Genomic DNA, 18,770 nt, shown 5'->3' on the forward strand with positions numbered 1-18,770 from the left:
GACATTCAATGCAAAAAAGTTTAAGTTTAAGAAGATGAGAACAACATTCTTTTAAGCACACACAAGTAAATGCAACTGTACTGTAGTATGTTAGAAGCAGAATTATCAACAGGTCACAGAATGAACAAAATAGCGTTAACATGGACAATTCTGGAAAGGTACGTTTCATCTTAGATATAGCTTAGATGTAATGCTGTCTGTTCTGCAGAAACTCTTGTTGGGTCAAAATATCTGTTGCTGACCTTCGAGCAAAAATGCTTACTGCTGAGTCCAGAGAACAAAGAAACAATTGCAATATGGCAGGTGCTTCAAAGTAAGAATCTGTAACCATTATATCTTGGTAAGAATTATACAGACTCTGATGACAACAATAGGTTGAGGGGAATGTACATACCTGGTTCCTGCTGCTGATTTAGTTGCTGGCGTTACTAAAGAATGGTTCTTGTTAACGGCGGCGTGCGTGCCGATCGCCGGCTGCCGCTTTTCACCAATGCAAACAGTGCGAACATGTGTCACAGGGCCCTGCACAAATTGTAAAACATTTACTGACTCAGTGATGCACTAAAACAAAGAGGACTCACAGAGTCAGGTTTAATGAGAAAAAGACATATGAAAAAAAAGAATAATTAATTGCTATACATGCTATACATCCCTTTAATTACTGAAGCCTAATTATTTATGTTGTCATAAATAATGGCAACATTAAAATGGTTATGTCAGAGATCTTACTGATAATCTAACAATGACCTGACTAATTACTTGTAAACCTGTGAAATACAAATCTGGATTTTTAGTTTCTCAATTTCCCACATTATGCACCTTAATTAAAACAGAAATATGATTTATTTCCAAGCTTAAAAGAAGCAAAAACAACTTGTGAAGAAAAAACAATAAGCCTATTTTGCAAGGGGACTGGTTCACAGCATTTTATTTCATCGAGTTTTACTTAAATATTTATGCATTATTAAAAAATGTTTCCACAGCATTTTGCAACCTTGCAGATATTTATACTTTTTTCCTCCTTTTTTTTTCTGAATTTCTTCAAGCCACAATGTCACCTTCCTGAACTCTGAACTGAGCAACATCTAGAAGCGTCTTCTGCAGTCGCTAGTCACATGTCATCCAACTTTGCACAGCTGCGCTTCTGACATCAGCTCATTGTTTACCCTACTGTTTTCTGCAAAACTGCATGGTTAACATAAGTGTTACGTTATTAGAAAGCAAACATATGTGTGTTTTATAACTACATTTTGTGTTTTTGCAGATCTTAAACAAGTCTGTGCCTGAGAATGTTTAAGCTCTGATATGTTGGCCTGCATTTAATGAGCACAGACTGATTCATTGTAAGCCTGCCTTCAGCTTGATTTAACTACAGTACCTACATGTTTTAAATCACATTCAACATATGAATTCAAATACTTAACATCAAGTTCCTTGAAAATATTTCCATCTCTAAATGAGTACGAAGCCATTGCAAACAGGAGTGGTAGAAAAAAAACCTAATGTTGTGAAAGTAGACAAATACAGCTACTTTCGTGCAGCAAGGACCAATAAAAACGTATACAAAAAAAATCAAATGGCTGTAAGTGGACACTGGAGGGAAGGAGTGAAAATTGAGATAAAAATGCGTGAGACAAAGCCTCACTCACCAGGGCGCCTTTAAAAATGACAGGAGGGGGCTGCTGCCAAGACACACTGATGCCATTCCCAGTCCCTGTTCCAGTTCCAGGCCCGATCCCATTACCACTGCCTATCCCAGCCAGCTCAGGACCCACTGGGATACTCACTGGAGCGGTGGCCTGGAACATGGACAACCACCCCACGCAGACAGGACAGGAACACCAAAGAAACAAGGAGGGACAAGAAATGTGCAGGGGGAAAAACAGATGAGAGGAGAACAGAGTGGAAACAGATTGTACAATTAGTGGGAAGGCATTCATTCCAGCTTTGCTCTTTACTTGTGATTTTTTAAAGATGTCTCAAAGATTATCAAAAATGCATTGAAAGGTATCAGAAGAGTATACACAAATTGTGCAATGTAGGACAAAAAGAAAACCAGTGAAGCAATTAGATAACTAATAAAATAAGTATTTTATGTGTATTTTTTACTATCATGGAAACATAAAAGGACAGAGTTCAACAAATGCAGTTTAAATAATTTAATTTGACCTCTGTTTATATATAAAGGAATGTTGCAGTAAAATGAAAAGGAAGAAAAAGCAGAGGGATGTGGAGAAGAAGAGGAAGAAGGTATAAAAGCAAATAGCAAAATCATAATGATATTTTGCTTCACTTTAACATAAAATTCTTATATAACAATAACATAAAACTAAAAACTGTTCTTTCGGTCACTGCTAACCTCCCGCATCTATGCTGGAGCAGATTTTCTTTCTTGGTTTTACCTGCTGATCTCGAAATCTGAACCTAATAATTGGAACAGCTGCAGCATTGACATCATGACTTAAAACCTTTTCAACTCTTGTTGTATGTGTGTGTGCATTACCTGGTAGGCATGGTCAGTGCGGATGTGGCAGAGTGTGGAGGGAGCCGACTGACTGAGCAGCGACGAGGTGTGGCTCTGTGAACCGTTCACGCCGACGTACTCAGAGCGGGACACGTCGCTCAGCGGCGGGGGGAAGATGGGCGGAGGGCCAGCCGTGGTGGGGGAGGTAGGTGTGAGGCTGGACAAACCCTCCGTCAGGCTGTCCATGTTGACTTCAATCTCTGAGTAATAAAAATCCTCCTCTCCATCGCTGTAATCTGAGTCGCTGTTTCGCCTGCAGAGAAAAGAATTAAGATTTTCTCAAAAACTTAAATATATTATAAAATTGTTTTTTTATCCTGAACCCAACACCTCGGTGTTGAGAAATTGTGTATAATAAAAAAAAATACATTTTCTTAACAGGAGGGGGCAGCAAAATTCTACAATCCTGTCAGTGTGCTTTATCTTTCAGTGTGGGATTGAAAGACAAACTTTTACTACTGAATGTAACCCTAAAATGTGGGCTAGAAAAGCTTCTTTCTTATAGGTTTTAACAAGGAATTAATGTTGCACAAACATTGTTACAATAGTATTACATCTCTAAGAGTCTACACAGCAACATATATGACAGGTATGTGGAAAAAAAAGAAATCATATAAAGATTAGGGGCAAATGATATCAGCAGATCATGTGAGGGCAATATTAACTGTGAAAATGACAACATATGTTGCAATAGATCGTGTTTCCTCTCTCCCCTCTTTTACAGTTATGCTTCCAGGACTTTCTGTGAGTGTTAGCATCTTCAGGCCTCTCATCCATGCCAGACTCCATAAGGATAAATATTTTATTGCCATGAAACTGTGACACTTAGGATACATTATAAAACAATAATTCCATAACTAATGCTCCTTTGCAAGATTAATATTATAAACACTTATATTGTGGAAATGATATATTTGTTATATTGTCAAACTTAGGGGCATATACTATGATGAACTTCTATTTTTTTAATTTTCAGTTGAAGTTAAAATTAACAACTTTATAAAAGATCCTGTAGTAAATTTTCCACTTTTATCGTCTTTTGGTTAGAAAAAATTGGAATTGATGAGTCAAGCCTTAAATACAAGCAGAAATATGAATGTTCAAGGAAAAGCTTAGTTTGTGTGTCTCTAATGTAAGTATATCATTTTTAAAGGTTTGCAAAAGAATCAGTGCTTCCACAAAGGTTAAGTTGAGAATAGACTATGCGACTTTCACAGTCTTTAGAGATTTTGAAAAAGCTTGATGCACACACCAACAGACTGGTTTCAGCAGATTATTTTATGACAACTGATAGACTGAGTAACACTTAACTGTGTATAATGCAGGCTCATACACTACATGATTTATGAAACCAACTGAAGCCAGCTGAAACACACACTTGAGAGGGTGACAGTTTAAGAATGGCAGTAGTGCACCAGTTTCTTGTTTGCCATTGATAAAACTTTAAAGGATAAGAAAGAGTTAAGAAATGGGTCAACAGAGATGGGTGACAATTGTTTTATTGCTGTACTCTCTCTTTAATTAGCTGTTGGAAAAACATGTTTGTAGTTGGACCTGTTAATGCAACATAACTGCATCCAGATTTGGCTCCAAACATTCAGACATGTTTTATTGACTGTGACCGAAATCAATTTGGGTCCATTTCACAAAATGTGCATGTTTAACCCTTACAAGCTGACAGACTGCTGTGCCAACTAGTTATCCTCATTGTTCTCACCCAGAGGAGTCGGGTTCAGAGCAATGCAGACCGTGCCCAGTGCAGTATGCCTTCGGGGTAAGCAGGCTTTTACAGTTCGTACACTGTGGGACTGGAAAATTAACCCTAATCTTACTATGCTAAATGCCAGATTGCATGATAGATGGCAGCCAATGTCTCAAAAGTAATCAACGCCCTGTTACACTAGCTAGTTTGATCATATGCCAAAACCTAAGATCCAAACCTAAATTTAATTTCTATGCCAAAATATCCAGAAACTGTTATGGCCACTTAACCTTTTTGCAGAGATATTTCCTTCTCTGAAGGTTATTTGTTTTTCAGAGTATAAAGGTATTCCTTTTAACTGCAGATGGTACAGGAAAAGATGCAGTTCACTCTTAACATCAAAAAACAATCATACTTCTTGCAGTTTATTTTGTTTCACATGAACATGTATTATTTTTCTTCTTCAAAGTGTTTTATGTGGTAGAATAAATAGCAATGTATAGCAAAAACTCAAAATTCCTGTCAAATATAATGATCATGTTTACATTTAGTGAAACTGTGAGGACAAGTAGAAATTTACAACTATGTCACATCAAAGCTTTTTGTGTGAATCAAATTAATTGCCTGGTGGTGGTGGTGGTGCATGTGTGTGTGTGTGTGCAGAAATGCAGTGGGAATGAAAACAGCATTGCAAGATATATATACATCATACGGTGAGAAGAGAAACAATGACTAGTTATTATCTAATGTATAAAATTATTTTTTATCCTGCATCTGAAATAGTTTTGCTTTTGTTGGTTTACTGAAAGTAGGAGCTGGAGGAAGACAGAAATTCTCAGAATTCCTGTGATGATTATAAAAACTTACCCCAGGTGGACGGTGCGGATATGTCGCTGGATCCCTGAGGAGGTGCTGAGGACCTTTTCACAGTTCTTCCACAAGCACTTAAACATCACCTTCATGGAGTTCTGAAGAGATAAGAATTTTTATTTTAATAGAAGTACCTTTAGCAATATTAAAAATAAGGTCCTGTGCCATCTGCACATTATTGATTGGATAAGAGAAAAATATGTAGAGTTAACCAAGATAAAAAAAAAGTGAAACCATCTCATAATCGAACAAACACACTGCTTTGCATATCTATAAGGCTTTTGGATTTGGATTTTATGTAGTTTGAGCTATTTATGTCTAATTGGAGTTTAGCTTTCATTCTTTTTTTTCTCAAAAAAAAAAAAGGAAATAGGAAAAGCAATCCTCATCACACATTTTAGATAAAGATGCATCAGTTAATCGTAAAGAGATTTCCCTGCTTTCCCTTGATTCAGCATGGTTGGTGATAAGCAGATCAAATTTGAAAAACTCTGTTTCCCCCATTTGCATCAAAAGTGAGAACTCGCATTATTTTGAATCTCTAAGTCCAATAACAAGCAGTACTATTTATTTAATTGAATAAAAATCTGATAAAGATTATGAACATATGCTTAGGTGCATAAATGGGGATAATCTTGTTTTCCTTCACTTTCTATTGGATGTAAAACTACCATACCCATCAAAGTCTAGGAATTGGCCAATAAAAGTCTGATCGGTTCATCTCTGCTTTCAGAGTAGTAATACTGTAAAAACAGAAGTTGTACATCATGTGATAACTTAGAACACATAAAATAAAAGATAAATATGACAGATAAACATGAGAGATGACAGAACATAAATATTCGCACATGCTCTGAGACTGACAAAACTGGAAAAGATTTGCCGATAAATTTAACCTCCAGGATGATACGTATATTATTGAGCAAACCATTAAATAACTCCCTCAGAAATGAATCATGTCCAGTTCTCTTCACATCAGACTTATCACAAAACACACAATACTCCTACTTGACTCTTAAGCAAACCTTTATGGAGAGATGGAATACATGTGGTCTGATTTTATTTCATTTTCTTATCCACATGCCAGTGCTGGCAGCAGTCCCTTAAGCAGGCAGAGACCTGCATCTGTGCTAATGAAAGTTGGTGGGTGTGTGTAGTCCCATTGCTCTCAAACAGCCCATGAAGAAGAAAACAAATGATGCAAAAAATAGGAAAAAGAGCAATGGAACATGTTTTTAATGAACACTTCTGTTAATTTTTTCCTGAAATGTCTTCCCCTCTCTTGTTTACCAGGAACACACACTGTATTGAATAGTGTTTGCTATCCTGCTGTTCAAAGAAAAAAGGAAACAGCAAAGCGAGTGTTTAATCCCATTAACAATCACAAATCACTTAATTCCTTAAGAGATTTTCCTTTTAATACAGTATTTTTAACACATTTACAGTAGGACTTGGGATTGTTGTTAATTTATCCTCTTAAGTCATTGCCAGTCATTTTGTATGACTGGTTATCATACAAAATCAGACATCCTACAATCCAGTGTACAGCTGTTTGCCATGCAAATGTTCTAAACCTTTAGAGCTAAACTGCTGGTTCAATAAATCCCTGAAAGAGAAGCAAAACATTTTATAGTTGTGCTTGAGGACAGTTTCGCTTGGTGGAATCAAAACAAGAGAACAAACAAGAAAGAGTAGCTGGAACAACAAGTGGTCTGGAATGACCAGGCTACTATTCATGACCTTGACCCTGTCCATCAGTGTTCGCATGGCTCAATACGGATGGAAGCAATAGATGCCACTGCTTTCATGGGGTTGTTTAGAATGATATTATGCATTACAAAGAAGATAATAAATAGAGACTTAAGACAGGTCTTTAAGCTGACTTTGTTAGGACATGTGGCTGTTCCTCTACAAAATCTGCTTTAGAGTATAATCCAATCACAGAGAAATTGGGGGATTAAGATAAGATTCCAGGTGCAGTACTGGGAAATCTAAAATACCCTATAGGAGCACAGAAAGGCTGTACTTATGTGTAACACTCCAAAGAGCCAGTTAAAAGTTCTGTTGTAAAGAGGAACGCACCAAAACATCAGCTGTTGATCAGAATCAGATCATTTTCAGCTTGGTTATCAGCCAGTTGGAAATCCAGATGTCTGATCTACTTCTTTCCCCCATTTAGCGAACCCCACCATATGTGACGTGTAACATGATGTGCACTGACAACACTTTCAGACGTGGTAGTTGTTACTGATGTTGTTACTGTTGTTATTTTTTTATATATTTGAAGTTTATTTGGACTGCAGAAGAGAAGAGCGAGAGAGAGAAATATTTTCCACAGACAACAGGAAGGCTACACATATTACAGCAAAGTTGCATTGCTTTTGGGTGGCATATGTTGTAGTGAAAGAGCAGCTCCCAGCAGTTTGATTTCCATTGTAAGACCTTTGCTGGATGTCTCCCTCCCATTCCTCCCCATATTTCTCTTTGCCTGTTTCCTGTCTGACTGCTGCCTACAGAAGCAATAAAACATATAAAACAATAGTTTTGGCTGTTTGAGCCCTGTCATGTAACATGATAGATTTGGAAATGTCTAAAAATAAATGAGTTCACCTTTCATTGCTTGCTTTGTTGTGAATAAGATAGGTAGGCTCAACTAAACAATAGCCACTAGTCGTATAGTATCATACATATTTAATGAGTTCTCTATTTTTCCTTTGCACTCCCCTTTGTGCTTTACATTTGATCCTACTGGGAAGTGATAACTTGGCACACTTGGTACATTTTTTGACGGCCAAGATTAAAGCAAAGCCTTTTCAGAGATAATTATAATGTATGCAACACTTGTACTTGAGAGAAAATATTGGCACAACTATGTCCAAAAATGTGCTTAATTTGTTGATTTTAACCTCTATGGGGATGAATGAGAGAAAATCTCTGACAAGTAGGTAAATTTAAATCTGTTAATCACAGAACAATGAGCATGTTGTCCTCACCTAACATCAGCTGCTCAAAATGAAATAGATCATTGTTCAATGTTGAAAGAAGGAGAGCCACTCCCTACATGTTTGATATTTGACACCAACTTGTTTGAATCAACGTCTATGGAAAATATGAACACCGATTAAAACTGTCAATGCCCAACAGTGGCAACATCACTTCACCATAAGCTGATGAGTGTAATGAGTTCTGCTTTGCAGAGTGCACAGCTGAGGTAGAGGAGACCTGTGCATGTATATCAATGATTGTAGGTGCACAATTGTACCTTGTGACGAGACACCCATATGATTTTTCCTCATTGTTCATATTTTTCATGCTTTCCCAAAATAATCAACCTAAGAGTGGGTATTACTTTAGAAACAATTTGAAAGGATCAAAAATAATTAAATAAATATTTTTGCTTAACCTAAACAAAACTAAACAAATTTTGACCATCATAATATTCTATCAGGAAGCTGAAATAGTGAGAATGTCTGACTCTCTTGTGTGTAAATCTGTCTACAAGATTCCACTAGCCAAGGTCTCTAACCATTTACATTTAAAAATGATTTTTTTGTTTGATTACCTTCATGTTTTGTGGGTCATAGAGGCTACAGTGAAAGTGGTTTACAGAATGAGAAGCGGCATCTATTTTTAATCAATAGGTATGTTTGCATTTATCCCTTCAAGTGCCATCCTATCTAATATCATGACCGGTTATCAAAGGAAAGGCATATCTTTGCAGAAACCTCAGAAACCTTTACTGTATATATATATATATATATGCATATACGTATATATATATACATATATATATAATCTCTCCTGCTAGTCCTTGGAAACTGAAAAGAGAAACTCCCACACAAACTGTATATATTAACCCTCTTCAGCCACTGTAAGTGTGGAGGAAATGTATATTAATTTGTCCTCCTCCATAACACACTCCAACTGTTCCTGTATTTTTAAAGTTTTTCTTTAACACATGCTTTATCCCTCCACAAAAATCTAAATCATCTTCTTCGTTCTTGCTAAAGCTTCTTTTCCCCTGATAGGCCTACAAACAGTTGGGAAGCTTATTTATAGTGAAAACACTTCCACATTCTCGACTGTCTTAATAGAACAAAAACAAGATGAAGGGAAGTGAAACAGTGAAGTTAATCTATTATTCACACAAGAAGAATGCGACAGGCTTTATGTCAGAAGCTGTAAACTGCACAGTGCTGACATTTCTGGAACTTTTCTGCTGTTTTTAAAAACAAAATTGTCTTTGGGAAACAAAAAAAACTCCCTCACAATTCAAACCCAAATTTCAACAAAATTAATCTTCATTGTGTCAGATGCTGATCATTTTTACCTTTCGCTTTCGAGGGATGGGGTCCTCAAACATAAAATGTGTGCTCTCCGAAACATCCTCACTGGCATCATCTCCCTGGGCCGAGTGCAGGAAGCCCGTGTTGGCATCTTTGGAAAGTGGTGGGGACGGTGTGGAGGGCACTGATTGGTCACTGGCATCCCAGCTCCAGTTGCCGCTCGTTGAGCTGCTGTAACTCGTAGAAAGCACCTCTTTCCATGTTTTGCTGGCTGGCTCTGGATGCACAAAATAAACAGCAGAGTTTAAGATCTTCCAAAACCAAACTTATAACCAAATGTTTCTTTTCCCTAAATATATCCTGGAGTAATTACTAATTTTTCATTTCTGGAAACAGATCAAAACATGTATCCAAGCTTATAAATATAGAATGGGATTGACAGATATACTGTAGAATACAGTCCACTTCCAAATACAACATGGAGCTGAATCACAGACCAAATGTATTAACTCCCAAGAAGCAAAAAAAATAAAACAAACACTAGGTGTTAAGACAATGTCAGACAATATACAGATAACAGATTCACATTAACAGTTTATAAAACTTCACTAAAACTGTGATCAACCATCATTCCTGTGCTTCTGCAATGTGGTGAGTTATGTAAGCATTTCATAAAACATAGCTCCTCCTAACTTAACTGTCCTCTGAGGGGAATGAAAGCTGAATACCACAACAAAACCTTAAAGGGATAGTTCAGATTCTTTGAATAGGGGTGCTATGAGCAATCCAAGGTTCTATGTTTTATTAACATAGAACCATTCATACGTTAAGCTATGTACGTGCTTAAAAAGTGACATATAGTAACTGATGAAGAATAAGAAAAAGAAAAATATTTTCATGCGGGTAATTAGATTATTTTACCAAAAAGTGCTGTAAACAAAAATGTTTTTAGTACATCTCAACCTTGTACATTTCAGGTTTTCATGGAGTTGGATCTTGAACTGAGAAGCAGAGAAACTAAATGCTGCCTCACCTTGTATGATTGTGGTCCAACAAACGCTGAGTGAGCAGGTATTGAACACCTGAGGGGTCCGCATAGTTCGAAATTGACAGGATTTTAAAATCTATTATTAGATATACAGGGACCCAGTATCAGTAAGCTAATTTTGCAACAAACGTTATGTTTGTTAAAATTCATATTTGAGTCCAAAACATAATCGGGGATTCTCACATGCTTTTGGGTTTAAATGCTAATCTCAACCTTCCCATTTTTGGGACCAAAAACCTTGGTGTCTGTCTCATCTATATTAACCCGGGTTAAATATCAACCCATTACCTCATTCATATTCATTTATAATATGGTCACCTTGACTCAGTGAATGTAGTGGACAAGGGTCCTGTGGTGACATGGACATATAAAGTTGCTTGTCGTCAGCAGCATACATAGAGCAGTAGATATAGTACTCTATAGTCGACTGTAGAAGGTGAAAAAAGTGGTCTGAAAATGAACCTTTGAGGAATCGCAAAAATTTATTTTTGTTCTCCCAGATTTAAAATTATCAAACATAAATTTCCTGTCTGTAAAAAAAATAACAACCGGACAATTCCACACATTTTTCCAGCATATCCATCATTACATTATGAGCAACTGCATCAAAGGCAATACTGAGGTCAAGTAATACCAAGACGGAAAGTTCTAGACCCATCATTGTTAAGACGTATACTGATCAAAACTTTTACCACTGGTGTCTCGGTTCTGTATTGTGATCAAAAGTCTGCCTACAGCGATAAAGAAATTATTTATCTCATTTTATCTTAAATTTGTTCACATACTATTTTTTCAATTATGTGTCAGAAACTGTAGACTGGATATGGGTCTGTAATGACTTGCTGATAGATAAATTCAAACACTAAATAGCCATAAAATACTTGGCCAGATCTGGTGTCCTTGTGTGCAGAGGAGATCTAATTCTTTGTGAGAAGGATGAGTGGCAAAGACATTGTGCAGATGAAAAAGAGAGAAGAGCAGCTCTAATTTTAAAATGTTATTGCATTTTGGTATGCTATAAATTCTTTTTATCTTAATTTATTATCATTACTTAACACTAAATAAGCCTTAAGGCTTTGAATAGTTACGCAACAGGGAAAGTCTAACAGGTTTTGTCTTGACATGATTTCACTTGACCAGTTTTGACTACTTTGCTTCTGGAGGTAAACTTAATCTTCTTTTAGCCAAACTGAAGTTGATCAATGAGTTATACTGTATACTACAGATAAGAAAATGACAGCTCAGGACCTCAAAATATCAATTTCTTTAGATTTCTTGCCATTCTAATTTAAAATTATCCACTCTCTCTTATTGAGAAGGAGAAAAGAAACTACCGCCAACCTAAATGAAATGCTCCCAGGACTTTGACCGTCTGGCTAAGCTGGCATGATAAGGGCAACAACAGCCGTGCTAGACGTTGTGAGAGGAGCTGTGTTTAGAGGGTCAACATTTAGTAGAACATGAATGCATCAGAAGATAACGAAATATTGCTGATAACATTACAAGGTTCTATCTTCCCTTGGATAAACATTCAGCAGATCAACTTGATTCAGGGTAAAGGAACATCAAGCGTTTTGAGGTGAGCACTCTCCCCAGCCTCTCAGAGCTTAGAGTTAGCACTCTTTGGCAGGTTTTAAAGTAAATGTACTTGATTTATTTAACATGGAGGGTGAGTCACTGTTTGATCATGCAGCTCCTACTGAGGGAGCTGTAGCTGCAGGGTGGAAAGGAAACCTAAAGACTTGTGGTGTTACCTGTGGGCACAGAGGAAGGATAGAGCACCAAGGGGGATGTGGACAGTGAGGTCAAGACGGTGGCAGCCATCACCTCCTTATCGGCATGACCTGAAGGATTCCTGAAAAACACACAAACAATGGCAATATGTGAAAAAATAAGCACTCACTTCATGTTTGAAAAAGTTATACAATTGTGTATTTGAAAGCACAACATTAAATTCTGTAAAAATGGCAAATATTGGTTGCTAAACAAAATAACAACCCTCATAGCCAAAAATAACCATGAAGCAAAAATAAATAAAGCAAACAAGAAGAGTGTTAACAGACGTTCAGTGAGCCTTGAACAACTTGCTGCGTGTGGGTATACATGAGACTCTAATGGAAAGCCTCTAGGGTGAAAGTGCCTTATAGTGTGCTTTTTACACTGCCTGTGAAACCTAGCTGGTGAAGCTAAAGAGAGATGCCTTCTCCTCCTCCTCTCCACTAAGCTCAATACTGAGAAAGCCTGCCTCATTCTAAACCTTTATGCTACACAGTGGAACCACGACAAATGCATGTGCAACACAGCTCCAGAGTGGAGGTTTTTAACATGTGGCAATTTCAGAAAAATGTTGCAGAACAGTCACTGAAAAGCTTCCTGCAAACATTAACAAACTTATCTGCCTCACACACACTATTTCTCTCTATTGCTTGTATTTGGCAATCTCTGCCGCGGTTCCTGCCGTCCTTGAAAAAGAAATGTGGGGAAAATTGTTTAAGGCCGGTCCAAGAACTCACCCACACACTTGCGCACATTTGCACACATACACATAACAGGATTTGTTTTTTCAGGTTATGTTAGGTGGAATAGCAAGCTCTCCAAGTAAATGTAGTCAAGTGGGCACATTCTAGAACTGTATATTTGTGATATAGGCCAATAAAAATGGGCAGAAATCTCCAACTCTTATGTGAAGAGAAAGGAAGCCTGGAGCTTTAAGTGGTTCTTGTCCCGCCCCCCTGACTTCTCCACTACTCAACCAGAGTAAACTGGTTTGAGGCATTCTCTCAGCCAAGCCCTAAGCCCTGGCTAAGCTCCACAGTGAGTTTTAATGCAAGCTCGCGCACACAAATACACACAATCAATTTAAAAAAACTTCTACAAACATGTCTAGAAGTGCGCTTCAAGTGATCAACCCTCCATCTACCTGCACAAACAGCACTTTGTGTAATAAAAGTTTACTTTCTAAAGAGTTTTGCAGAAGCACAGAAAAAAGTTTGTAAGTGGCTGAGCTCCCACGCTGATGAGAATTTGCTGGATAGGGAGCAAACACATCCCAACGGAATGTACCAGATATCTCTCAGAAAGAAAGCCTGTGCAGTCCACCACACGCCACACAGAAAGAAAAGTGTTAAGATATGTTAGTTTTACTCCTCTACATTGTCAAATAGAACCTGAGTGCTCACAGTCCTTGAAGAAAATTCAGAGTATAATAATACTGCTGAAAAGGACACCAGAACTACACAAAAATGAGTAAACGCAATATATATAAACAGTACAGACAAATACATGTAGGCGCACACTCACATACAGTCTGGCCAAGAGATAAAGAGATAACAAGATTAGCTGTGTCCTGTTTCAGTCATTAGCCATGTTTTCAGTACTAAACAGGGCCAGCCAGGGACACGGTTATGACTTATGGAGCTCATTTCTCTGCTGTTTGTTTCCATTTCATCATCAACACAGGCAACATGTTATCAGTTTGAACATGGAAGTAAAATTAGACTTAAAAGTGAGAATTAAGCCTGCTTGAGTTTGTTTTCTGGGACCTACATGTGCATATCATTTAGAGGGGAGAAGGAAGCAAACAAGCAAAAAGTATAGCTAGCCTTTTGGTTAAAACCAGAGTTAATCCAAATTTTATTATTCCTCCCTCTCATGCACGTATGCCTGCAAACACAGATACCAAGACACAACCAACACTATTACCACCCACCTTCCATCCCCAGCCTGATTTCCTGACATTGAGCACTTTCCTTCCTCTGCTTCCCAGAACAACCATGATCCCTCACAGTCACCACAGCTTTTACATCTGGTGCACATTTCTCTGTATGGATGTGATGAGCAAAACAACACATGGACATGTTTTAGACATCTTTTTACACAAAGCCAACTGATGATCTTTTTTTTTTTTATTTTTTATAAACAGATGACCTAATTTGCTCTTCTACTGATTTTGATATCAGTGTTTACAGCAGATGGCTGCCACATTCTGCCATCATAAACACCAACTCTGATCATAAAAATCCACTCCGACAGATAACTGCTCCCCCATCGCCGCTTATCGCTCACTTCGATGGACGACCGACCCTAAATGACATAGTCCCTCGTCTCATCTGTCTGTGGAATAACTATGAAATATTTAAAGCTTGTGGGAGAGCAGAGCAGAAGGAGGGCACAAAAACTGCAACAAGGTCTTTAAAAATCTGTTTATGTCTTCTAATAGCAGGATTTATTTTAAAGCAAGTTAAACTGAACATAGTTTTATTTAGGCTTCCTGCAATTTCTGTTTTTAGGGAAAGCAGATATTGCTTTAGACAAATGTTGTCTCTGTGTGGTACTTATACATGCGGTTAAGAGGGTGATGAGGTTAGGTTTTTGGGTTTTCTTGCTTTTTCAAATTTGGATGTTTGTAAGCACAGTTCATTCAAAGATAATATGATAAATTTTACACTCATTTTAATGAACTTACATAAATAGCCTGTGGTTACTATGTTATTCTGCTGGGTGTAAAGAAGCCATTCATGGCAGATGTTAAATTTAACTCCATCAATGACAAGTGTTTCATGAGGTGCCAGTTACTTTACGTGAGAAGGCTTAATCCCATTTTAGTGCATGTGTATTTATGCAACACATAGTGCCTTTCAAATTTATGCAGCCATTAGAACTTAAACTGAACTAAATTAATCACTACTGTACTATATATGATAGAAAAATTAGTGCATAAAAAGTACATTATTGTGGGGCGTGCTGTGGTGGCGCAGGGGGTTAGCACGCCCCACGTTTGGAGGCCTTAGTCCTCGACGCGGACGTCGCGGGTTCGTCTCCCGGTCCCGACGACCTTTGCCGCATGTCTTCCCCCTCTCCTCACCCTCCTTCCTGTCTGCCTACTGTCGAAAAAATACGAGCCACTAGCGCCGCAAAAACTCTTCGGAAAAAAAAAAAAAAAAGTACATTATTGTAAAGCAGTGGGAAAGGAATTATGTTTTTGAAATTGTCTTTAAAAATAAAAATAAAAACTTGAAAACTAGGCATTACTATTTTCTAGGACACCTTTGAATAAAGCTCAGGTCAACTAACTGCTTTATAAGTCTAACTAATGAGTGATTTTAAAATGTAATCTCTGCACAGTGATGCAATAAGTGGCACTGTTGTCTTGAAGCAAAAAAGTTCTGGGTTCAGAAAAATTTCCTTAATTTTGGGAGATCTGGGAGGAGGTGATCAACCGATATTTACATGTGAAGCTGATATTATCCACCGATCTTCTCTACAAAGGTCTAAAAATCAACACCACTGTCCTCTTCTGCTCTCCTGTGAGAGAGGTTTGACTGATAGATCAGCCCATCCGGTCATCTCTACATGTTTGAAGTTAACAAAAGTCACCACCCTGTTGCCAACTCAGCAACTTTCATACTATATTTAGCAACATGTCAGACAAAAAAATTGGAATCGGCCAAAACTGGAATCGGATTTTTAAAGGTTGGTAATTGGTGATTGGCCAGAAAACTGCAATCGGTGCATCCCTAAGGACTAATGCTAAGACACCAACTCTGGAGGAGCTCCAGAGATCCTCAGCTCATGTGGGAGACTGAAACAAATATGGGACCTTTTGCCTGCATTGAAAATGCTACACAAAACCTAACAGTATATCACCCTGAGTACACAAATCTCAGGGTGAAACAAGGTGATGGCAGCACTATGTTGTGGAGATGGTTTTCTTTACTGGGGTCAAGAAAGCTGTCAGTTGAAAAATACCTTTTTTCAAAATTTTAGAGGCTACAAAATATTTGTGACAGCAAAATCTGAAAACCATGCAACGTTTTCACTCAGTGCCATAGTTGTGTACTATGTTGTGTTGGTCCTTTGCACAAAATCCTAATAAAATATATGCATGCATGCTGCAGAAAAATGTGAAAAGGTTCAAGTAGTAGGATTGCATTTGCAAGGCCCTGTATGTGTGACATTTGGCCCATTTAAGTGCATGCACAAACAGAACCATACAGTCGGTTTCTCACACACACCCACATACTCAAAACACACTTTTACCTTCCTTACACCTTCAATTTGGATTGGCCTTAGCTGAGCCAAGAACACACCTCTTTGGCAGCAGCACCACACATGGGCCAGCTAAAGTCAACATGCCAGGTTCAGGCACATGTGGAGACTTCTGCTCTGAGCCAAGACAAGAAGCAGCAAAAACAAGATCAGAGTTCAAAAAGAAGAAACCACTGTCCGATCCATCCTGCATTCAAGTACTGTATCCACTGAGAAGATAAGAGCTGCAGATTAGTATAATATTACTATGTCGCAAAATCTTTTTACAAGATTCTTATGTTTTTATCTTTCCAGGGTCCAGTACAACAATTTGTCCAGTCACACTAAATTTTCCAAAAATGAAATGTTGGAAATTACAAAAAATAACAGGAATGCTGTACAACAACTACTCAGGCCCACTCCAGCTTTCTCCCCACACACTAAATTGAAAGATCACATAAATGGTTAACAATTTAAAATACTTGCTCTAAATCATATTTTGGAGAACAAAAATTGGAGATATAGAGAGGTGAACCAACATTATGGTGAGATTTTGATCATGAATACAAAACGTTTTAACCCTAAGCTCAACATAAAATAATAAAATTTGTCACAGCATTGTTTAATGATGAGAGGAAAACGTCCTGGAATAGTTGGATGAAGTTTGTCTGAATGGAACATCTCACAGCAGATTAAGTTACAGTAACTTGCAGCGCTTAGGTAACATTTATGGAGGAAAAAAATAAAATCCTGAAGCTACAGAGTTTTTCCACTGAGTGTTCCACTGTACATGCTGCAGTTTACTGAACAGTTTTATGTTCATGGGGATTCAATTGCATTACAGTACCACTACAGATATTATCAAGCGGGTGGTGACCATATTGTTACCCTATCAGACAGAAAGCAGAAGTTTTACCAGCAACTCTAACGCTTTTAAGTTGTTTTCTCCTCTTCATTAGACCTAAGCTATTAAAAAACAAAGCTAATCATTGTGGGGATGTTTGGACTGTCATGAACTCATATCCTGAAAGACCATATCTCTGGGCACTGCGAGTTTCCTCCAGCTGCTCCACTCAGGGAACTCTGCTCATTCTTTTAACCTATACAGCTGGTATTCTGAAGGTCTTTGCTTTTCTCTTACCTACACAGTTCATCTTACGAAGAGACAAACAAAATGAAAACGGGACATTTTATGCATTTATTTCTTTTTATAGAGACTTGTGAAGAAATCTGCTTTTTATTTGATAGCTCATCAACCCTGAGTGAATTTAACAACTTTTTTCCTCCACCAAATAGAGTTGTAACACTCATTTGCGTGTTGCACCTTTCTGGCAAAGCCTCTGCTCTGCTTTCCATAGCAAGACTTTGAGCGCCTTCCTCTTACCATTTTTTTTTTTTATGGTGCAATAAAGTTGAAAACCACAGACAAGACTTAGATGTGTATCTTGTTTTCCAGGAAACAGCGCTGAATCCCATAGGCTGCTTGCATGACGGTTAGTTTAAAGGTCAACAGAAAAGAAGAGACAGATGGAAGGCTGGTGGGCAGCTTTATTGTTTGGAATATCTGCTGAACATGGACGGTCTAGATCTCATTGTTGCAACAAAATGGCAACAATGATCTCTGTCTTCTTATAAGCTTAGCTGTAGTTGCTTTAAATATCACTTATTCATCCAGTCTGATCATGTGATCAACGCGGCACCCATCCACACCAACATCATAATGTAGTGTTTGTATGCCTTCCCAGTGTGTGTGTAGAAGCTTCCCAATATCCATAGCAGCTGCATGTGCCTAACAGTGACGAGGCAGCTGGTGTTTGACCTTTATAGTTAAAGTTTAAAAACACTGTCTCACAAACTCATGACTAAAATCAGCGATCAAACACCTCTCTGTTGGAGTCATGGTGAAATTTACATCCACTGCGCTTCCTTTTTATCTATCATGAACACAAACAAATGCAAATGCACACCAGGCCAGAGCATCGCAGATTATAAACACGGGCATGTTTCCAGTTACACTTTTGATCTGGTGAATTTTTTTCTTTGTTTTGTATCACTCATAGTTATGACCTCTTAAGAGTTAAAAAGGCTGACAGGATTGCTACCCCCAAAGCCACAAAATATTGTCTCTTATATGCCAGGATATGCACCCCCGTCCTTTTCCTCTCAGCTCGCTCAAACTCAAAGCTTTGAGGATCTTGGTTGTCTATAGCTTGTTTATAAAGTTGAGACATCGCATGTTATTTAAATCATAACAACCCACAGATGATGATGTAGACAAGGATTCTAGGAAAACTGGACATGTAAAGTGGAGAA

At 37.9% G+C, this 18,770-nt stretch overlaps 1 protein-coding gene across 4 annotated transcripts in view; it reads right to left on the reverse strand.

Moving 5' to 3' along the window:
- slc2a4rg (SLC2A4 regulator) overlaps window positions 1-18,770 on the reverse strand; it is a 43,646-nt gene that overhangs the window by 6,977 nt on the left and 17,899 nt on the right. For 2 of the 4 annotated variants that reach the window (XM_028012208.1, XM_028012227.1), the window contains exons 3-8: window positions 12,185-12,285; window positions 9,427-9,659; window positions 5,094-5,194; window positions 2,504-2,777; window positions 1,650-1,799; window positions 395-522 (exon numbers count right to left, since the gene is read on the reverse strand). In XM_028012208.1, coding sequence (XP_027868009.1) covers window positions 395-522; window positions 1,650-1,799; window positions 2,504-2,777; window positions 5,094-5,194; window positions 9,427-9,659; window positions 12,185-12,285 — 987 coding nt within the window. Of the gene's footprint in view, window positions 1-394; window positions 523-1,649; window positions 1,800-2,503; window positions 2,778-5,093; window positions 5,195-9,426; window positions 9,660-12,184; window positions 12,286-14,139; window positions 14,227-18,770 lie in introns of those variants that run through there. The other 2 variants (XM_028012235.1, XM_028012218.1) reach the window with 2 other exon arrangements.

This window comes from Xiphophorus couchianus, chromosome 1 (assembly GCF_001444195.1).
Source record: "Xiphophorus couchianus chromosome 1, X_couchianus-1.0, whole genome shotgun sequence".
Lineage (NCBI taxonomy): Eukaryota > Metazoa > Chordata > Actinopteri > Cyprinodontiformes > Poeciliidae > Xiphophorus > Xiphophorus couchianus.